Source organism: Herpailurus yagouaroundi, unplaced genomic scaffold (genome assembly GCF_014898765.1).
Source record: "Herpailurus yagouaroundi ecotype Mexico unplaced genomic scaffold, PumYag 250, whole genome shotgun sequence".
Lineage (NCBI taxonomy): Eukaryota > Metazoa > Chordata > Mammalia > Carnivora > Felidae > Herpailurus > Herpailurus yagouaroundi.
Window position 1 is genome coordinate 15260639 of NW_024412467.1, and position 18229 is coordinate 15278867.

Sequence of the window (18229 nt, forward strand, 5' to 3'; positions counted from 1 at the left end):
CAGTTCAGCAACACTTCTGATTCAATTCAGGATAAATCACAGGTGCTAGAGGGTCCTTAACACTTTTCTTCTACTTAATCTTTTTTAACAAAGCAAGAACGGACTTTCGTTTTAAAAGTGAAATAATTTTTTTATGATAAGTCTCAGATCAATTTAATTAGAGACAATAAAGGACCAGGGCGGGGACACATTTTGAAGAAGACTTGCAGATATCTGAAATTTTGAAAGTAACTGCCTTAAGACAAGTAAAGTTACTCCATTACCGACATCCTTGTTTCTGGCTTTCTCTCCGCCTCGGAAGCAGAATCTGCCCTAAAACAAAATAGGTCAGATGAACAGAACTGTATCAACACTGCCTTCTCCCTCCCTTCACTGCCCAGCCCAGCCATTTTCCCCCCTTTCTGTGCCCTTTGTCTGATTGTGAGCCCAGTGCGTGGGAGGTACCCCCCCACCCCCAATCCTGCAGACCGACTTCTTATCTTATAACCCATTTCTATAGATTCTCTACCAGACAACAACTGGTTCTTTAAAGCAAAGGAATCTTTGTCGGACTCTTCTCTGCCGGGCATACAGAGAACTGGGAAGGGCAAGTTAAAACCAGCAGGGAAGCAGGGAGCTGCAGAATGGCATTTCCTGCCTGGCTCTTCCTTAGAATCAACAAGGAAGCTTAACAAGAAAGCTCTTCCCAATAATTAGTGAATATTGAGCAATTTCTCATATACCTGCTGGCCATTTATGGCCTTCGGAGAAGTGTCTATTCAAGTCCTTTGCCCGCTTTTTAAATTGGGCTGATTTTATGGCTATTGAGTTGTAGGAGTTCCTTAGGTATTTTGGTAATTAACTCCTTATTGGATATATGCTGTGATTTAAAAAAAAAAAAAAAAACCACCACACCCAAAAGATAACAAGTGTTGGTGAAAATGCGGAGAAATTGGAACACTTACAAATTGTTTGTAGGAGCGTAAAATGGTATAGCCACCATGGAAAACAATATAGAAATTCCTCAAAAAATTAAAAGTAGAACTATCGTATGATCCAGCAATTGTATTTCCGGGTATACACCCAAAAGAATTAAAATCAAGAGCTTGACGAGATACTGGCAATCCCATATTCATTTACGTATTACTTACAATAGTCAAGTTATGGAGACAATATGGATAAAATGTGGTGTTATATACATTACTTACAGACAGACACACACAAATACTATTCAGTATTAAAAGAAAATCCTGAAATATGTAACAACATGGATAAACTTGGAAGGCATTTTGATAAAATAAGCCAGCCACAAAAGGACAAATAGAGCATGCTTCTACTTCTAGAATATCTAACGTGATATCTACATATCTGATATTTTAGATATCCGATATCTAAAATAGTCAAACAATAGAAACAATAGAGAGGTTATTGAAAGGAGCTGGAGAGAGAAATATGGAGTTATTTTTCAATAGGTACAACGTTGTGTAAGACGCAGGATAAGTTTTGGAGATCCATTGTTTTACACTGTGCCTACAGTTAACAATACTGTGCTCTGCACTTAAAAATGTGTCAAGATGGTAGAACTCACGCTAAGTGTTTTTGTCATAATGAAACCAAAATCAAAGACAAACGAAAAAGCTAATGCACCATATTTCTGGGTAACCATTGATCCACTTTCTGCCTCTATAAATTAGTTTGCATTTTCTAGTATCTTATATGAATGGAATCATACAACGTGTACTCTTTTTTGTCTGGCTTCTTTCATTTGGCATGATTATTTGGAGATTATTCAGTTGTGTGTATCAACTTTTTATTTCTTTTTATTCCTGAGTAGTAGTCCGTCATGTGGATATACTAAAATCTGTTTATGCACTCATCTGTTGATGGGCATTTGGGTTGTTTCCAGTTCAGGATAATTACAAATAAAGCTGCTCTAAACACTCATTTGTGTGGACATATGCTGTTCCTTCTCTCGGGTAGACGGCTAGGAGTGGAGAAGCGAGACTGTAAGACACGTACATATTTAACATTTTAAAAAACTACCAGCAGTGTATAAAGTTCCAGTTGTTCTTCATCCTCACCAACAATTGGTATAGTCTGTATTTCTCATTTTAATCACTGTCCTACATGTGTGCTAGTATCTCATAATTTTAATCTAGATTTCCCTAATAGCTCATGACATTGAACAAGTACTTAGCTATCATCTGTAGATCTTCCTTACTGAAGTGGCTGTTCAAATCTTTTGCCTATATTTTTACCGGGTTGTAGTTTTGTTATTGAATTTTGAGAGTACTTAACATATTTTGGGTACAAGTCCTTTAACAGGTACAGGTTTTACCAATTTTTTCTGCAAGTGTGTATCCACTCCCTTCATTCTCCTAAATTTTATTTTGAAAGTTTTAAATTTTGATTAAGTTCAATTTATCAATTTGTTTTTTTTTTTTATGGCCCGCACTTTGGTGTTATATCTAAAAAATCTTTGCCTAATGGAAGGTCACAAAGATGTTTTCTTATGCTTTCTTTCAGTTAGGTTTTTACATTTGGATTTATGATTGATTTTGTTATTTGTGTGTGTGTGTGTGTGTGTGTGTGTGTGTGTGTGTGTGTGTGGTGGAATGTAAAGACCAAATACCATCGATCTTGTTGCATATACAGAGAGTCAATGGTTCTAGCACCATTTGTTGGAAAAAGTGATTTCTCCACTGAATTGTCTTTGCATTTTTGTCACATGGCAGTTGTCCATATAGGCATAGGAAGACTTCCTGCTCTGTTCCACTTATCTACCTTTATGGCAACAACATACTCTCTTGATTACTGTTAGCTTTATACAAAGTCTTGAAATACATAATATATTAGTCACTTTGTATTTCTTTTTGAAATTTGTTCTGGGAGTTACAGCTTCTTTAAATTCCCATCTGAAATCTAGAAATACCTTGCCAATTTCTAAAAACAAAAACACAAATCTCTGCTGGGATTTGAACTGGGTTTGTATGAAACCTATTAGAGATCAATTTGAGAAAAATTGGCACCTTATCAACATTCAGGCTGCCATCCCATGATGAGAGAGAGTTATCTCTCTCCATTTATTCAGATCTTCCTTAACAGCTCTTAGTAATACCTTGTACTCTTCAGTGTAAAAGTCTTGCAAATCTTTTGCCAAATTAATCCTTATCTATGTCATTTTTAATACTATTGTAAATGGTGATGCTAAAAAATTTGATTGTTGCTAGCATACAGAAAGAAACTTGATTTTTTATATCAATCTTGTATGCTTCAATTTTGTTACATTTACTTATTAGTCCTTTAATAATTAATTTCCAACCGGGGGCTCGCTCCTTGGGTGGCTCAGTCGGTTAAGCATCTGACTTCGGCTCAGGTCATGATTTCATGATTTGTGAGTTTGAGTGCCATGTCTGGCTCTGTGCTCACAGCTTCGAGCCTGGAGCCTGCTTCAGATTCTGTGTCTCCCTCGCTCTTTGCCCCTCCCCCACTTGTGCTATGTCTGTCTCTGTCTCTCAAAAATAATAATCAACATAAAAAAATAATTTCCACAAAGTTGCAGGATACAAAATGAACACAGAGGTCAGTTGTGTTTCTATACACCAATAAAGAACAATCTGCAAAGGAAATGAAGAAAATAATTCCATTTACGACAGCATCAAAAACAAATTATTTAGGCATAGACTCAAGGAGGTGAAAAATGGAAAGATATCCCATGTTCATGGATTAGAATACAATATTATTAAGATGCCAACACTACACAAAGCATTCTACAAATTCAATACGATCCTTATAGAAATCCTAATTTTTTCAGAAAGAAGAGAACCCATCCTAATTGTCATATGATATCCCAAAGAACTCAGAAATGCAAAAAAAAAAAAAAAAAAAAAAAAAAAGGCTTGGAAAACAAGAACAAAACTGAATATATCACACTCCCTGATTTCAAAACTTACTACAAAATGACAGTCACAACACTGCGGTGCTGCCACGAAGACAGACATACAGACCAATAATAGAAGGGAGTGCACAGAAAAAAAACTTTCTCACATATGGCCGAATGATTTTTTGACAAAGATACCAAAACTATTCAACGGGGGAAAGAATAATTTCCTCAACAAATGGTGTTGAGAAGCCTAGAAATTCACATTCAAAAGAATGAAGCTGGACCTTCTACAAATACAAAAAGAAACTCAAAATAGATCCAAGACTGAAACATAATCATTGAAACAATAAACCTCCTAACAGAGAAAAACTTAAATGACGTTGGACCTTGCCAGCAACGATTTCTTGAGTATGACACCAATAACATAGCCAACAAAAGAAAAAAATACATTGGACTTTATCAAATTAAAAACTTCTGTGCACCAAGATATATAATCAACGAAGTGAAAAAACAGCCCATAGAGTGGAATATTTTCAGATCACATATTTGATACAGTTAATATCTAAAATATGCAAAGAGCTCCTACAACTCAACAATAAATAAGCAAATTTAATTACTTGGCCATTTCTCCAAGTAACATATGCAAGTGGCCAACAAGCACATGAAAAGAATCTCAACATCAGTAATTATAAAAGCAACTCAAACCCCCAGAAAGATACTGTCTTACGTGCATTAGCACGACTATTATCAAAAACAACGGTGTTGGCAAGGAGGTGGAGAAATTTACACCCTTGTGCACTGTTAGTAGGAATATAAAATGATGCAGTTGTTCCAGAGAATCTCAAAAAATTAAAACTAGACTGTTTTACATAAATTCCACTTCTGGATACATGCAAAAGAATGGAAGGTAGGAATTCAAACAGGTATTCAAACACCCATGTTCATAGCAGCATTATTCACAATAGCTAAAAGGTGGAAGTCACCCAAGTGTCCACTGAAGGATAAATGGATAAGCAAAATGTGGTATGTATGTATATTCAATCTTCAAAAGAAAGGAAATTCTAACAAAAGTTACAACACGAATGGATCTTGAAAACATTATGCTAAGTGAAATAAGCCAGACACAAAAGGACAAATTTATATGGTATACCTATGCTAGTCAAATTCAGACTAGGGGATCGGGGAGGGGGAAATTGGGAGTTATAGTTTAATGGTACAGTTATATTACAAAAAGAAAAAAAAAAACAGACCAATATTCCTGATGAACATAGATTCAAAAATCCTCAAAAAAAATATCAGTAAACTGAATTCAGTAACACATGAAAAGGATCGTTCACCACAATCAAGTGGTATTTATTTCAGGAATGCAAGGATGGTACAATAGCCACAAATCAATCACCGTGATACACACATTAACAAAATGAAGGATAAAAGTAATATGATGATCTCAAAAGATGCAGAAAAAAACATTTGACAAAATTCTACATCCATTTGTAATAAAAACTCTCAACGTAAGTTTAAAGAGAACATACCTCAAAGTAATAAAACCACATATGACAAACCCACACCTAATATCCTACTCCATGGTGAAAGGCCAAAAGCTTTTACTCTAAGATCAGCGACAATAAGGATGCCTACTATCATCACTTTTAGTCAACATAGTACTGGAAGGCCTAGCTGCAGCAGACAAGAAATAAACACAAATTCATGAGGAAGAAGTAAAACTGTCACTATTCGGGGCACCTGGGTGGCTCAGTTGGTTGAGCATCCGACTTCAGCTCAGGTCATGATCTCACAGCTCGTGAGTTCAAGCCCCGTGTCAGATTCTGTGCTGACAGCTTGGAGCCTGGAGCCTGCTTCAGAATCTGTGCCTCCCTCTCTCTCTCTCTTCCCCAACCCACTCACATTCTCTGTCTCTCTCAAAAATAAATAAAACATTAAAAAAAAAACCTGTCACTATTTGCAGATGGCATAATACTGCGTATAGAAACCATAAAGACTCCACCAAAAAACTATTAGAATAAATGAATTCAGTAAAGTTGCAGATACAAAGTGTACAGAAATCTGTTGCATTCTTATACACTAATAATGAACTACCAGGGAAGTTGTTAAAACAACCCATATAAAATTACACCAAAAAAAACACCTTAAAAATAAATTTAACCAAAGTAGTGCAAGACCTATACCCTGAGAACTGTAGAATGTTAATGAAAGCTAATGAAAATGATATAAATAAATGGAAAGATATACTGTGCTCATGAATTGGAATAATACTGTTAAAATGTCCATGCTATCCAAAGCAATCTACAGATTCAATACAACTTCCATCAAAATACCAGAGTATTTTTAACTGGAATAATTTGTATGGAACCACAAAAGACCCCCAATATCCAAAGCAACCTTGAGAAAAAAAGAAGGAAAATGGCAGTATCCCAGTCCCCAATTTCAAATTATATTACAAAGCTTTAGTAATCAAAACAGTATGGTACTGGCCCAGATACAGACATACAGATCAATAGAACAGACAGTCCAGAAATAAACCCACAGTTATATGGTCAAGTAATCTACAGCAAAGGAGTAAAGAACATACTATGGGGAAAAGACAATTTCTTCAATACGTGGTGTTGAGAAAAATGGACAGGTACGTGCAAAAGAATGAAACTGGACCACTTTCTTACACCATACAAAAAAATAAACTCAAGTGGAACAAAGGCCTAAATAGAAGAACTGCAACCATAAAACTCCTAGAAGGAAATAGGCAGTAAACTCATGGACATCAGCTATAACAATATTTTTCATGGTCTTCTCAGGCAAGGGCAACAAAAGCAAAAACAAACCATTGGGACTACACCAAAATAAAAAGCTTTTGCACAGCAAGGGAAACCATAGACAAAAGGAAAAGACAACCTATTTAATGAAAGAAGATCTATGTAACTGATTTATCGGGTAAGGAGTTAATAACCAAAATATATGAAGCACTGATATAAGTCAACACCAAAAAGACAAGTAATTCCAAAATGCGTGGAGGACCTGAATAGACCTCTTCCCAAGGATGACATAAAGATGACCAACAGACACATGCAAAGATGCCACTAATCAGGGAAATGCAAATCAAAACCACAGCGAGATATCACCTCACACCTGTTGGAAATGCTAGTATCAAGAAATAACAAGTGTTGGTGAGGATGTAGAGAAAAGGTAGGAATGTAAATTGGTGCAGCCATTATGGAAAACAGTATGCCGTTTCCTCAAAATTAAAAATAGAAATACCGTACAACCCAGCAATTCGACTTCCAGGTATTTACCTGAATAAAACAAAGACATAATCTGAAAGACACATGTGCCCTGTGTTTACTGCAGCACTATTTTCAATAGCGAAGATATGGAAGCAACCTTCATGTCCGCTGACAGATTAAAAAAATAAAGAAGATATGGTACAATACGCAATGGAATATTACTCAGCCATAAAACGATTACATCTTCCCATTTGTGATGGATGGAACTCGAGGGTATTCTGCTAAGCGAAAGAAGTCAGAGAAAGAGAAATACTATGTGATTTATATAACGTATCCAATTTATACATAAACATATATAATTGTTGAATCACTAGGGTGTACAACTGAAATTAATACTGCATGTCAACTATACAAAAAATGGGTAGTTTGTTTTTGCAAGATAAAGAGTTCTATGGATAAGAGTTCAGTGGGGATGGTTGTACAAAGTACATGTACTTAATGCTACTGAACTATACACTAAAAATTATCTCAACCATTTCTTTGTTCTACATATTCGAAATTTTTTTTAATTTTATGTTAAAACTTATTAGTTCACACGAGGACACCTCAGCTGCTTCCATAGTTTGGCTATTGTAAATAACTTCCATAAACATATGGGTGCATATATAACTTTGAATTAGTGTTTTTGTGTTTTGGGAAAATACCAGGTGGGTGATTGCTCGATCATAGGATAGTTTTATTTTTAACATTCATCCATTCATCTGTTGATGAACACTTGGTTTCCACATCCTGGCTATTGTAAATAGTGGTACAATAATCATACGGGTGCATATATCTTTTCAAATTAGTGTTTTTGTTTTCTTCAGGTAAATAACCAGTAATGGGATTACTGGATCATATAGTATTTCAGTTTTAATTTTTTTGAGGAAACTTTATACCGCTTTCCACAACGGCTGTACCAATTAGCATTCCCACCAAGAATGCAAGAGGTTCCCTTTTTCTCCGCATCCTCAACAACACCTGCTGTTTGTGTTTTTGATTTCAGCCATTATGACAGGTGTGAGGTAATATCTCATTTTGGTTTTGATTTGCATTTTTCTGATGAATGATGTTGAGCATATTTTCATGTGTCTGCTGGCCATCCAGAGGTCTTCTTTGGAGGAATGTCTGTTCATGGCACCTGCCCATTTTTAAATGGGACTGTTTCTTGGGTGTTGAAGTTTATCAGTTCTTTATATATTTTGGATACTAACCCTTTATTGGATATGTTATTTGCAAATATCTTCTCCCATTCTGTAGGTTATCATTTGGTTTTGTTGAACATTTCACCACATACTAACTATCTTGCAGTAGTCCCAATGGTTTATTTTTACTCCATAGTTCTCTTGCCTCTAGAGGCAACAAACAGAAATTTTCCTATGGCTAATGTCATATTGCTGTCTGTGTTCTCTTCTAGATGTTTTTGGTTTCAGGTCTCACATTTAGGTCTTGAATTTATTTTTAATTTCTTTTTGTGTATGGTGAAAGAAAGTGGTCCAGTTTCATGCTTTTGCAAGTGGCTGTCCAGTTTTCCCAACACTATTTGTTGAAGAGACTGTCTTCTTCCCACTGTATATCCATTTCTCTTTTGTCAAAGATTGAATGACCACATAATTGTGGGTTTATTTCTGGGTTTTGTTCTATTCCATTGATCTGAGTCAATTTTTATACCAGCACCATACTGTTTATCACTGCTGTTTTGTAATATAACCTGAAGTCTGAAATCGTGATACCTCCAGTTTTGTTATGTTTTAAGATTGCTTTGGATATTCACTATCTTTTATGGTTTCATACAAATTATAGAATTGTTTTAGCTCCATTAAAAATGCCATGGGCATTTTAATTGGGATTGCATTAAGTGTATAGATTGCTTTCAGTAGTATAGACGTTTTTAACAATATTTGTCTTTCTAACCCATGTGCATGGAATGTCTTTCCATTTCTTGGCATCAACTTGAAATTTTTTACAAGTGTTTTATAGTTTTCAGAGTACAGGTTTTTCACCTCTTTGGTTAGGTTTATTCCTGCCTATTTTAGTGTTTTTGGTGTAGTTGTCAATGGGGTTGTTTTCTTAATTTCACTTTCTCCTGCTTCATTATCACTGTAAAAGAATGCAACAGATTTCTGTATATTGACTTTACATTTATCAGCTCTAGTAGTTTTTGGTGGAAGCTATAGGGTTTTCTATGTCTAGTATCATTTATTTTTTCATCATTATAAATGTATTTTTTGTTTTATTTATTTTTAAATTTATATCCAAGTTAGTTAGCATATAGAATAAACGTACTTTTCTATAGGGGATGGGGATTAAAGAGTACACCTATTTCCCCCATCTCCTCTCTGGTAACCATCAGTTTGGGGAGTTGGCTAGGAAGATAGTAGAGTAGGAAGACCTTAAGTTCATCTTGTCCCGTGGATACAAGGGGACAAGAACCATGTCAGAATAAACCCCCAAAACAACTCCAAGACTGACAGAACAAACTACACAACTAAAGGTAGGGAAGAGGCCACATCAAAGGTAGGAAAGGCAAAGACAAGTTCTGGGAGTAAAACGGACAGTGGCCATCTGCAGCAGGAATAGGACCAATGTTGCAGAGAAGGGCAGAAAACAGACTTCGGCACTGGGCAGCCCACAAATAGGGAGGACAGATCTCTGTAACATTTGCCTTTGAAAGTAAGAAGCTGAATTTATAAGTTTGTAAAATCAGCCAGACTTAAAGCCTGGAATTTTAAAAATTGGCAAGCTTGGATCTGGGGGAGCCCAGATGACATGAGAGAGACAGCATTAAAGAGACAACAGGAGGAAAAGCCTGTGTATATACAGCTAGAACTAGGAATATGAATAATGCTGGGGGCAGGTGGGAGGGTGATTTGCTCATTTCAGGGAGAAGCCTGGAGGGACAGGGATCATGAGGGTACCCTTCCAACAACAAGGGAGCTGGCAGATGCTATTTCCCTCCCTCATGCCCCGGCATAAACAATGGTCACCCAAGTGGCCCTGGCACTCCTTATTTAACTTGCTTGCACCAAACCACAATATCCCATACCCCCAACCCCACATACTTCCGTGCATCAGCCCTTCCGAGTCACTCTGGTCTCAGCCCCATCACGACAGACCCCTTTCCCCAGAAGACCAGCACAAACACCGCCAATACCACATCTCCTGACCCCCACATTTTGTGCGAATTCAGTTCGAGTAGCGGCATGGGTGGGTCTCGTTTTGCAAGCAGACCACCAAACACCTTGCTGACCCACATTAGGGCAGCAGAGATCTGCAGAGATCTGGACTGAAGGTAAAAGAGGCCAAGATTCAATAGCAGAGCATATGCAAAACAAATAAGAGACACTCTCTGAAGTCCCAGTCCCTGGGGAACAAGGGACACTGTAGTACAGGGCACTACAGAACAGAACCTCCTAAGAACAAGAGAAGTAGCTGACTTTTCTAACACATAGAAATAGACACAGAGTCAGACGGAATGAGAGAAACATCTCCCAAGTGAAAGAATAGGACCAAAACCAAGAGACCAAAGCAAAACAGACAGAAGTAATATGCCTGATAGAGAATTTAATGTAATTATCATAAAGATACTCACAGGACTTGAGAGTGGAGAACATCGGTAAGACCCTTAACACAGAGACTAAAAAGAACCAAACAGAGATGAACTCAATAAATGAAATTTGAAAAATATACTTGATGGAATAAATAACAGTCTAGATGCAGCAGAAAATGAATTAATGACCTGAAAGACAGAATAGAAAGTCTAAGCTGAATGAAAAACAACTATGCAAAGTGAGAATAGACTTAGGGAACTCTGATTCCATCAAACATAGTAACATTCATATTATAGCAATCCCAGAAGAGAGAAAAGGGGGCAGAAATTTGAAGAGATCATGTCTGAAAACTTCCCTAATCAAGGAAAGGAAACAGATATCCAGATCCAGGAGGTACAGAGATTCCATCCTAAGTTCAACCCAAGATCCCTCCCAAAAATTCAGTCACCTAAAATTCACAACAAGATGCACATTAATTAAAGTGACCAAAAGTAGCTAAAAAGAAAAAATTTAAAGCAGCAAGAGAGAATCAGGGTAGAGACAAAGAGGAGTTAAGATGGTGGAGAATTAGGGGGACCCTGGGCTATCCTTGTCCCTCAAACACAACTATATTGAGGTCAGATTACTTGGGACACCCAGGAAATAGATCTGTGGAGTGGCAGAAGGATCTCCACAGTTTGAGGGAGATAGCTTGGCAGGAGAGAGGTATGTGATGTGAATTGGGGGAAAGAAAATGGCACAGCCATGGAGGGGAGGGAATCCTTTCTATGGAGAGATAAAAGGGAGAGCAAGTGAAGGAGGCATTGAGAAAGTGTGGCATATAGTTACCGCGGGAGGAAAACCTCTCTGGACCATGGACTGGGGAACAAGAAGTGCTAATGTCCTAGTTCATTTTTGCAAACATCTTTTGGAGATCAAACTCTGAGGTTTCAGAAGTGCGTGACTCTCCAGAGTGGCGCCATGGTGCATGTTTGTAAGGAGGGAGCTGGCCATGGAGTGCATAGCATGGTATAGAGAACTCTGGGGCACACTGGGAGAGAACAGTGCCCTTCCTGGAGTACCTTTGGGAGACTGTTTATTGCCTCCCCAAAGACAGAAGACCCTGCAGGTGTCAGCCAAAGGCCTTTCATCAGCAGCGTGGAGAGGCTCCACTCAGGAGAGGAATGGATCCATGCCAAGTCCTTTAAAACTTTGGGTTTTGAATCCCCGATGTGTGCCAAAGAGGAAGTACAGGATCGTTGTGATGCAGGGCAAGCTGACTGCCCTTGCTATTCTGGGAGGGCTACCAGAACAGTGGGGGGTTGAGAGCCCTGGTCTAGGAATGAGAGAGTGGGGTGGCACCATTTTCCTTCTCAAAACCAAAAAGGTGGTACTTCAGGGAGGAGCACAGTGGACCCCAGCGGAGGCAGGATCCACTTACACCAAACCCTGCCCCTCCATGTCTGGCAACTGCTTATTTACGGGGGCGAGATGGACACTGAGCCAACATCAGCCTCCTCTTCAGACTAGCACAGTGAGCATCCCTAGGCACCAACAGACAGCTGTTTCTTTTTTCCTCATTTTTTTCTTTTGCAATCAGGCTCATAGTTTGATTTGTTTTTTGTCATCTTATCTTTTTTTTTTTCTTGGACTGGGTTTTTTATTCTTTTCTTTTTCCTTCTTATCTCTTTTTTTCCCTTTCTTTTCCTTGAAATCAGCCTTAAATTTTTTTTATTCCCTTTTTGTTGTTGTTCCCTTTCCTTCTCTCTTTTTATGGGATTAGGCCTCCCCACCTCACTCCCATTTTTCCCCAGGGTTATTTCAATAAATAAAAGTACACTTAATTAAAAGTCCAAACACCCTACCAATGCAAACAAGGAGAAGCTCTGCAGAGGACTGACCAGTGGGATAGAGCAGCCGAAACCCAATAGCAGAGTGCACAAAACATACACCAGAAACACTTCCTGGAGTGCTAGGCCCTGAACGGCGTATAACCCCTTTCTAATATAGTAGTACTCTCAGGTGCAGGACACATAACAAGCTTTTAAAACACAAAAGACATAAGCTTAGCCAAAGTGCCAAGATAGAAGAATTCTCCCCCAAAGAAAGGTCAAGAAATCATAGCCAGGGACTTACTGTTAGAAGTTAGAACAACAGTCATAAGACTAATAACTGGGCTTGAGTAGAGCATAGAAGCCACCAGAGAAACCTCTTCTGCAGAGATCAAAGATGTAAGGACTAGTTAGGATGAATTAAAAAAAAAAAAGCTATGGCTGAGATGTAAAACAAACTAGATACAGTGACAGCGAGGATGGAAGAAGCAGAAGAGAGAATAGTTGAAATAGAAGATAAAACTATGGAAAATAATAAAGCTGGGAAAAAAAAGAGGGAAAGGAAGTTACTAGATCATGAGGGGAGAGTTACAGAACCAAGGGATTCCACGAAATGAAACAGTATCTGTATCATAAGAGTCCCAGAAGAAGAGCCAGAAAGAGGGGTAGAAGTTTTATTGGAACAAATTATAGCTGAGAACTTCCCTAATCTAGGGAAGGAAGCAGGCATTCAAGTCCAAGAGGCACAGAGAACAGCCTTCAAATTAACGGACCAGGTCAACACCACAACATGGCATAGTGAAACTTGCAAAATCTAAGGATAGAGAATTCTGAAAGCAGCTAAGGACAAAAGGTCCTTAACCTACAAGGGTAGACACACAAGGGTAGTAGCAGACCTCTACACTGAAACTTGACAGGTCAGAAGGGAGTGGCAGGAAATATTCAGTGTGAACAGGAAAAATGTGCAGCCAAAAATCCTTACCCAGCAAGACTGTCATTCAGAATAATAAAGGCTTTCCCAGAGAAACAAAACCTAAAGGAGTTTGTAAACACTAAACCAGCCCTGCAAGATCCCAAGGGGGACTCTGAGTGGAAAGCAGAAAAGACTACAAAGGACCAGAAAACATCACCACAAACAGGAGATCTACAGACAACACAATGCCACTAAATTCATATCTTCTAATCACTCTGAATGTGAATGGACTAAATGCCCCAGTCAAAAGACATAGGATGCAGAATGGATTAAAAAAAACAAGATCCATCTACATGCTGCCTACAAGAGACTATTTTAGACCTGAGGACACCTGCAGATTGAAAGTGAGGGGATGGAGAACCGTGTATCATGTTAATCGATGTCAAAAGAAAGCTGGAATAGCCATACTTATATCAGACAAACTAGATTTTAAAATGAAGATTGTAACAAGAGATAAAGAAGGGCATCATATCATAATTAAGAAGTCTATTCATCAAGCAGAGCTAACAATTGTAAATAGTACTCCCAACTTGGTTTATATATTTGGGTGCTTCCAGTTAATCACAAACATAAACTGATTGATAAAGATACCATAATTGTAGGAGACTTTGATACTGTACTTACAACAATGGACAGATCATCTTAGCAGAAATTAATAAGGAAACAATGGCGCTGATGACACCTTGAACCAGATAGACTTAACTGAAATATTCAGAACATTTCATCTTAAAGCAGCAAGAATACATATTCTTCTCATGTGCACTGAGAAAATTCTCCAGAATACATCACATATTGGGTCACAAATCATCCCTCAACAGGTACAAGAAGACTGAGATCATACCATGCAGGTTTTCAGACCACAATGCTATGAAACTTGAAATCAGCCACAAGAAAAAAATTTGGAAAGCCCTCAAAGATATGGAGGTTAAAGAACATCCTACTAAAGAATGAATGGGTTAACCAGGAATTTAAAGAAATTTAAAAAATACATGGAAGCAAATGAAAATGAAAACATGACAGTCCAAAACCTTTAGGATGCAGCAAAGGCAGTCCTAAGAGGAAAATACATGGCAATTCAGGCCTATCTCAAGAAGCAAAAAGGTCCCAAACTATACAACCTAACCTTACACCTAAAAGGGCAGCAAATAAAGTCCAAAGCCAGCAGAATAAAGGAAATAAATATTAGAGTAGAAATAAATGATACAGAATTTAAAAAAAAAAAAAAAGGTCAGTAGAACAGATGAACTAAGAGCTGGTTCTTTGAGAGAATAAATAAAATTGATAATCCCCTAGCTAGACTTCTCAAAAGGAGAGAAGACCTAAATAGATCAAATCACAAATGAAAGCAGAGAGATCACAACCAAAACCACAGAAATGCCAACAATTATAAGACAATACTATGAAAAATTATATGCCAACAAACTGGACAACCTGGAATGGACAAATTCCTAGACACTCTCATACTACCAGAACTCAACCAGGAAGAACTAGAAAATTTGAACAGGCCCATAACCAGCAAAGAAATTGAATCGGTTATCAAAGGTCTCCCAACAATTAAGAGTCCTGGGCCAGATGGCTTCCCAAGGGAATTCTACCAGACATTTAAAGAAGAGACCTATTCTTCTCAAATTGTTACAAAAAATATAAATAGAAGGAAAGTTTCCAAACTCATTCTATGAAGCCAGCGTTACCTTGATTCCAAAAATCAGAAAAAGACCTCACTAGAAAGAATTACAGGCCAATATCCCTGATGAACCTGGATGCAAAAATTCTCAACAAGATAGTAGCAAATCGAATTCAACAGTACATTAAAAGAATTACTCACCATAATCAAGTGGGATTCATTCTTGGTCTTCAGGGCTGGTTCAACATTTGCAAGTCAATCAACATGATACACCATATTAATAGAAGAAAGGATAAGAACCATACGATCCTGTAGATGCAGAGAAAGCATTTGACAAAATACAGCATCCTTTCTTGAGAAAAACCCTCAAGAAAGTAGGGATAGAAGGAATATAACTTAACATCATAAAAACCAATATGAAAACAGTTAACATCATCCTCAATGGAGAAAAACTGAGAGCTTTCCCCTCAAAATCAGGAACATGACAGGGAGGTCTACTCTTACCACTGTTGTTCAATATAGGACTGCAAGTCCTAGCCTCAGCAATCAGACAACAAAAAGAAATAAAAGGCATCCACACTGGCAAGAAAGAAGTCAAACTTTCACTCTTTGCAAATGAGACGATACTCTACATGGAAAACCTAAAAGACTCCACCCAAAACCTGCTAGAGCTGACACATGAATTCCACAGTCACAGGATATAAAATCACTGTATAGAAACTGGTTGATCTCTATACACCAATAACGAAGCAACAGAAAGCCAAATCAAGGAGTCAATCCCATTTACAATTGCACCAAAAACATAAGATACCTAGGAATAAACCTAACCAAAGAGGTAAAAGACCTGTGTGCTCAAAACTATAGAAAACTTATGAAGGAAACTGAAGAAGATACAAAGAAATGGAAAAATATTCCGTGCTCATGGATTGAAAGAACAAATATTATTAAAATGTCAATACTCCCCAAAACAATCTACACATTCAGTGCAATCCCTGTTGAAGTAACACCAGCATTCTCCACAGAGCTAGAACAAACAATCCAAAAATTTGTATTCAGGGAAAGACCTGAATAGCCAAAGTAATGCTGAAAAAGAAGACCAAAACCTGGAGGCATCACAATTCCAGACTTTAAGCTGTATTGCAAAGCTATCGTTATCAAGATAGTATGGTATTGGCATTGAAACAGACACATAGATCAATGAAATAGAGAACCCAGAAATGGACCCACAAATATATGGCCAACTAATCTTTGACAAAGCAGGAACGAGTATCTAATGTAGAAGACGACAGTTCCTTTAACAATGGTTCTGGGAGAACTGGACAACGACATGAAGAATGAAACTGGCCCACTTTCTTATTCCATACATAACAATAAATTCAAAATGGATGTGAGACAGGAAACCATCAAAATCCTACAGGAAAAAACAGTCAACAACATCTTTGACCTCAGCCACAGCAACTTGTTCCTTGACAGGTCTCTGGAGGCAAGGAAAATAAAAGCAAAAATGAACTATGGGGACCTCAAGATAAAAAGCTCTGCACAGCAAAGGAAACAATCAACAAAACTAAAAGGCAAATGATGGAATGGGAGAAGAATATTTGCAAATGACATATCAGATAAAGGGTTAGTATCCAAAAATCTATAAACTACTTACCAAACTCAACACCGGAAAAACAAATAATCCAGTGAAGAAATGGGCAGAAGACATCAAAGGCTGCTTTTCCAAAGAAGACCTCCAGATGGCTAACAGACACACAAAAAGATGCTCAACATCACTCATCATCAGGGAAATACAAATCAAAACCACAATGAAATACCACCTCACATCTGTCAGAAAGGCTAAAATTAATAACTCAGGAAACAACAGATGTTGGCAAGGATGTGGAGAGGGGGGAACACTTTTGCTCCGTTGGTGGGACTGCAAACTGGTGTAGCTACTCTGGAAAACAGTGTGGAGGTTCCTCAAAAAATTAAAAATAGAACTACCCTATGACCCAGGAATTGCACTACTAGGTATTTATCCAAAGGATACAAAAATGCTGATTTGAAAGGGTACGTGCACCCCAGTGTTTATAGCAACACTATCAGCAATAGCCAAATTATTGAAAGAGCCCAAATGTCCACTAACTGATGAATGGACAAAGAAGATGTGGTATGTATGTATGTATGTATGTATACACACACACACACACACACACACACACACACACACACACACACACACACTGGAATACTACTTGGTGATGAAAAAAGAATGAAATCTTGCCATTTGCAACAATATGGATGGAACTAGAAGGTATTATGCTAAGTGAAATAAGCCAGTCAAAGAAAGAGATATATTATTTCACTCATATGTGGAATTTGAGAAACTCAACAGATGAACACAGAGGAAGGGGAAAAAAATAAGATAAAGGGAAAAAAACAGGAAAAGGAAAAAACAGAGGGAGGCAAACCATAAGAGGCAAACCATCTCTTATGTGTCATATGTAAGAGATGAATCACTGGGTTCTATTCCTGAAGCCAAGACTACACTGTATGTTAACTAGCTTGAAATTAAATTTAAAAAACAAACAGTAAAAAAAATCACAATAAATTAAAAATTCACATGTAAGCTGTACAATATAGGCTAACACGTAGAATTGGAGACCTTGAAGGACAGGAAAAAGCGAATAAGACTAAATCTTTCAAGAAGTAATGGCTAAAATTTCCTACATTTAATAAAAAAAAAAAAACCTATAAGCCAACATATCCAAGAAGCTCAACAATCCCTAAGCTCAAGAAACATGAAAACAAAAACAAAAAACTACACCAAGACACATCACAATGAAATTGTTTAAAATTATTAATAAAGAGAAAATCTGAAAAGCACTATCAGGGAAAAACATCACCTTACACATAAGGGAATAAATAAGAATTATAACGGACTTCTCATCAGAAACAATCAAGTGAAAAAACAATGCAGCAGCATCTTTAAATTATTGGAATAAAAATTCAGCCTAGAATTCTATATCCAGTGAAAATATCTTTCAAAAACAAAGTTGAAGCAGACTTTATCAGACATGTAAAAATTGTAAGAATTCATCAGCAACAGACCTGCACAAAAGAATGAAGAGCAGAACTAGTTAGTATGTGA

At 37.4% G+C, this 18229-nt stretch overlaps 1 protein-coding gene across 1 annotated transcript in view; it reads right to left on the bottom strand.

Moving 5' to 3' along the window:
* The window catches only part of SYCP2L (synaptonemal complex protein 2 like), a 108879-nt gene that overhangs the window by 48017 nt on the left and 42633 nt on the right, over positions 1-18229 (bottom strand). The window contains exon 18 of the mRNA XM_040460497.1: positions 264-312. Coding sequence (XP_040316431.1) covers positions 264-312 — 49 coding nt within the window. The remainder of the gene's footprint in view (positions 1-263; positions 313-18229) is intronic.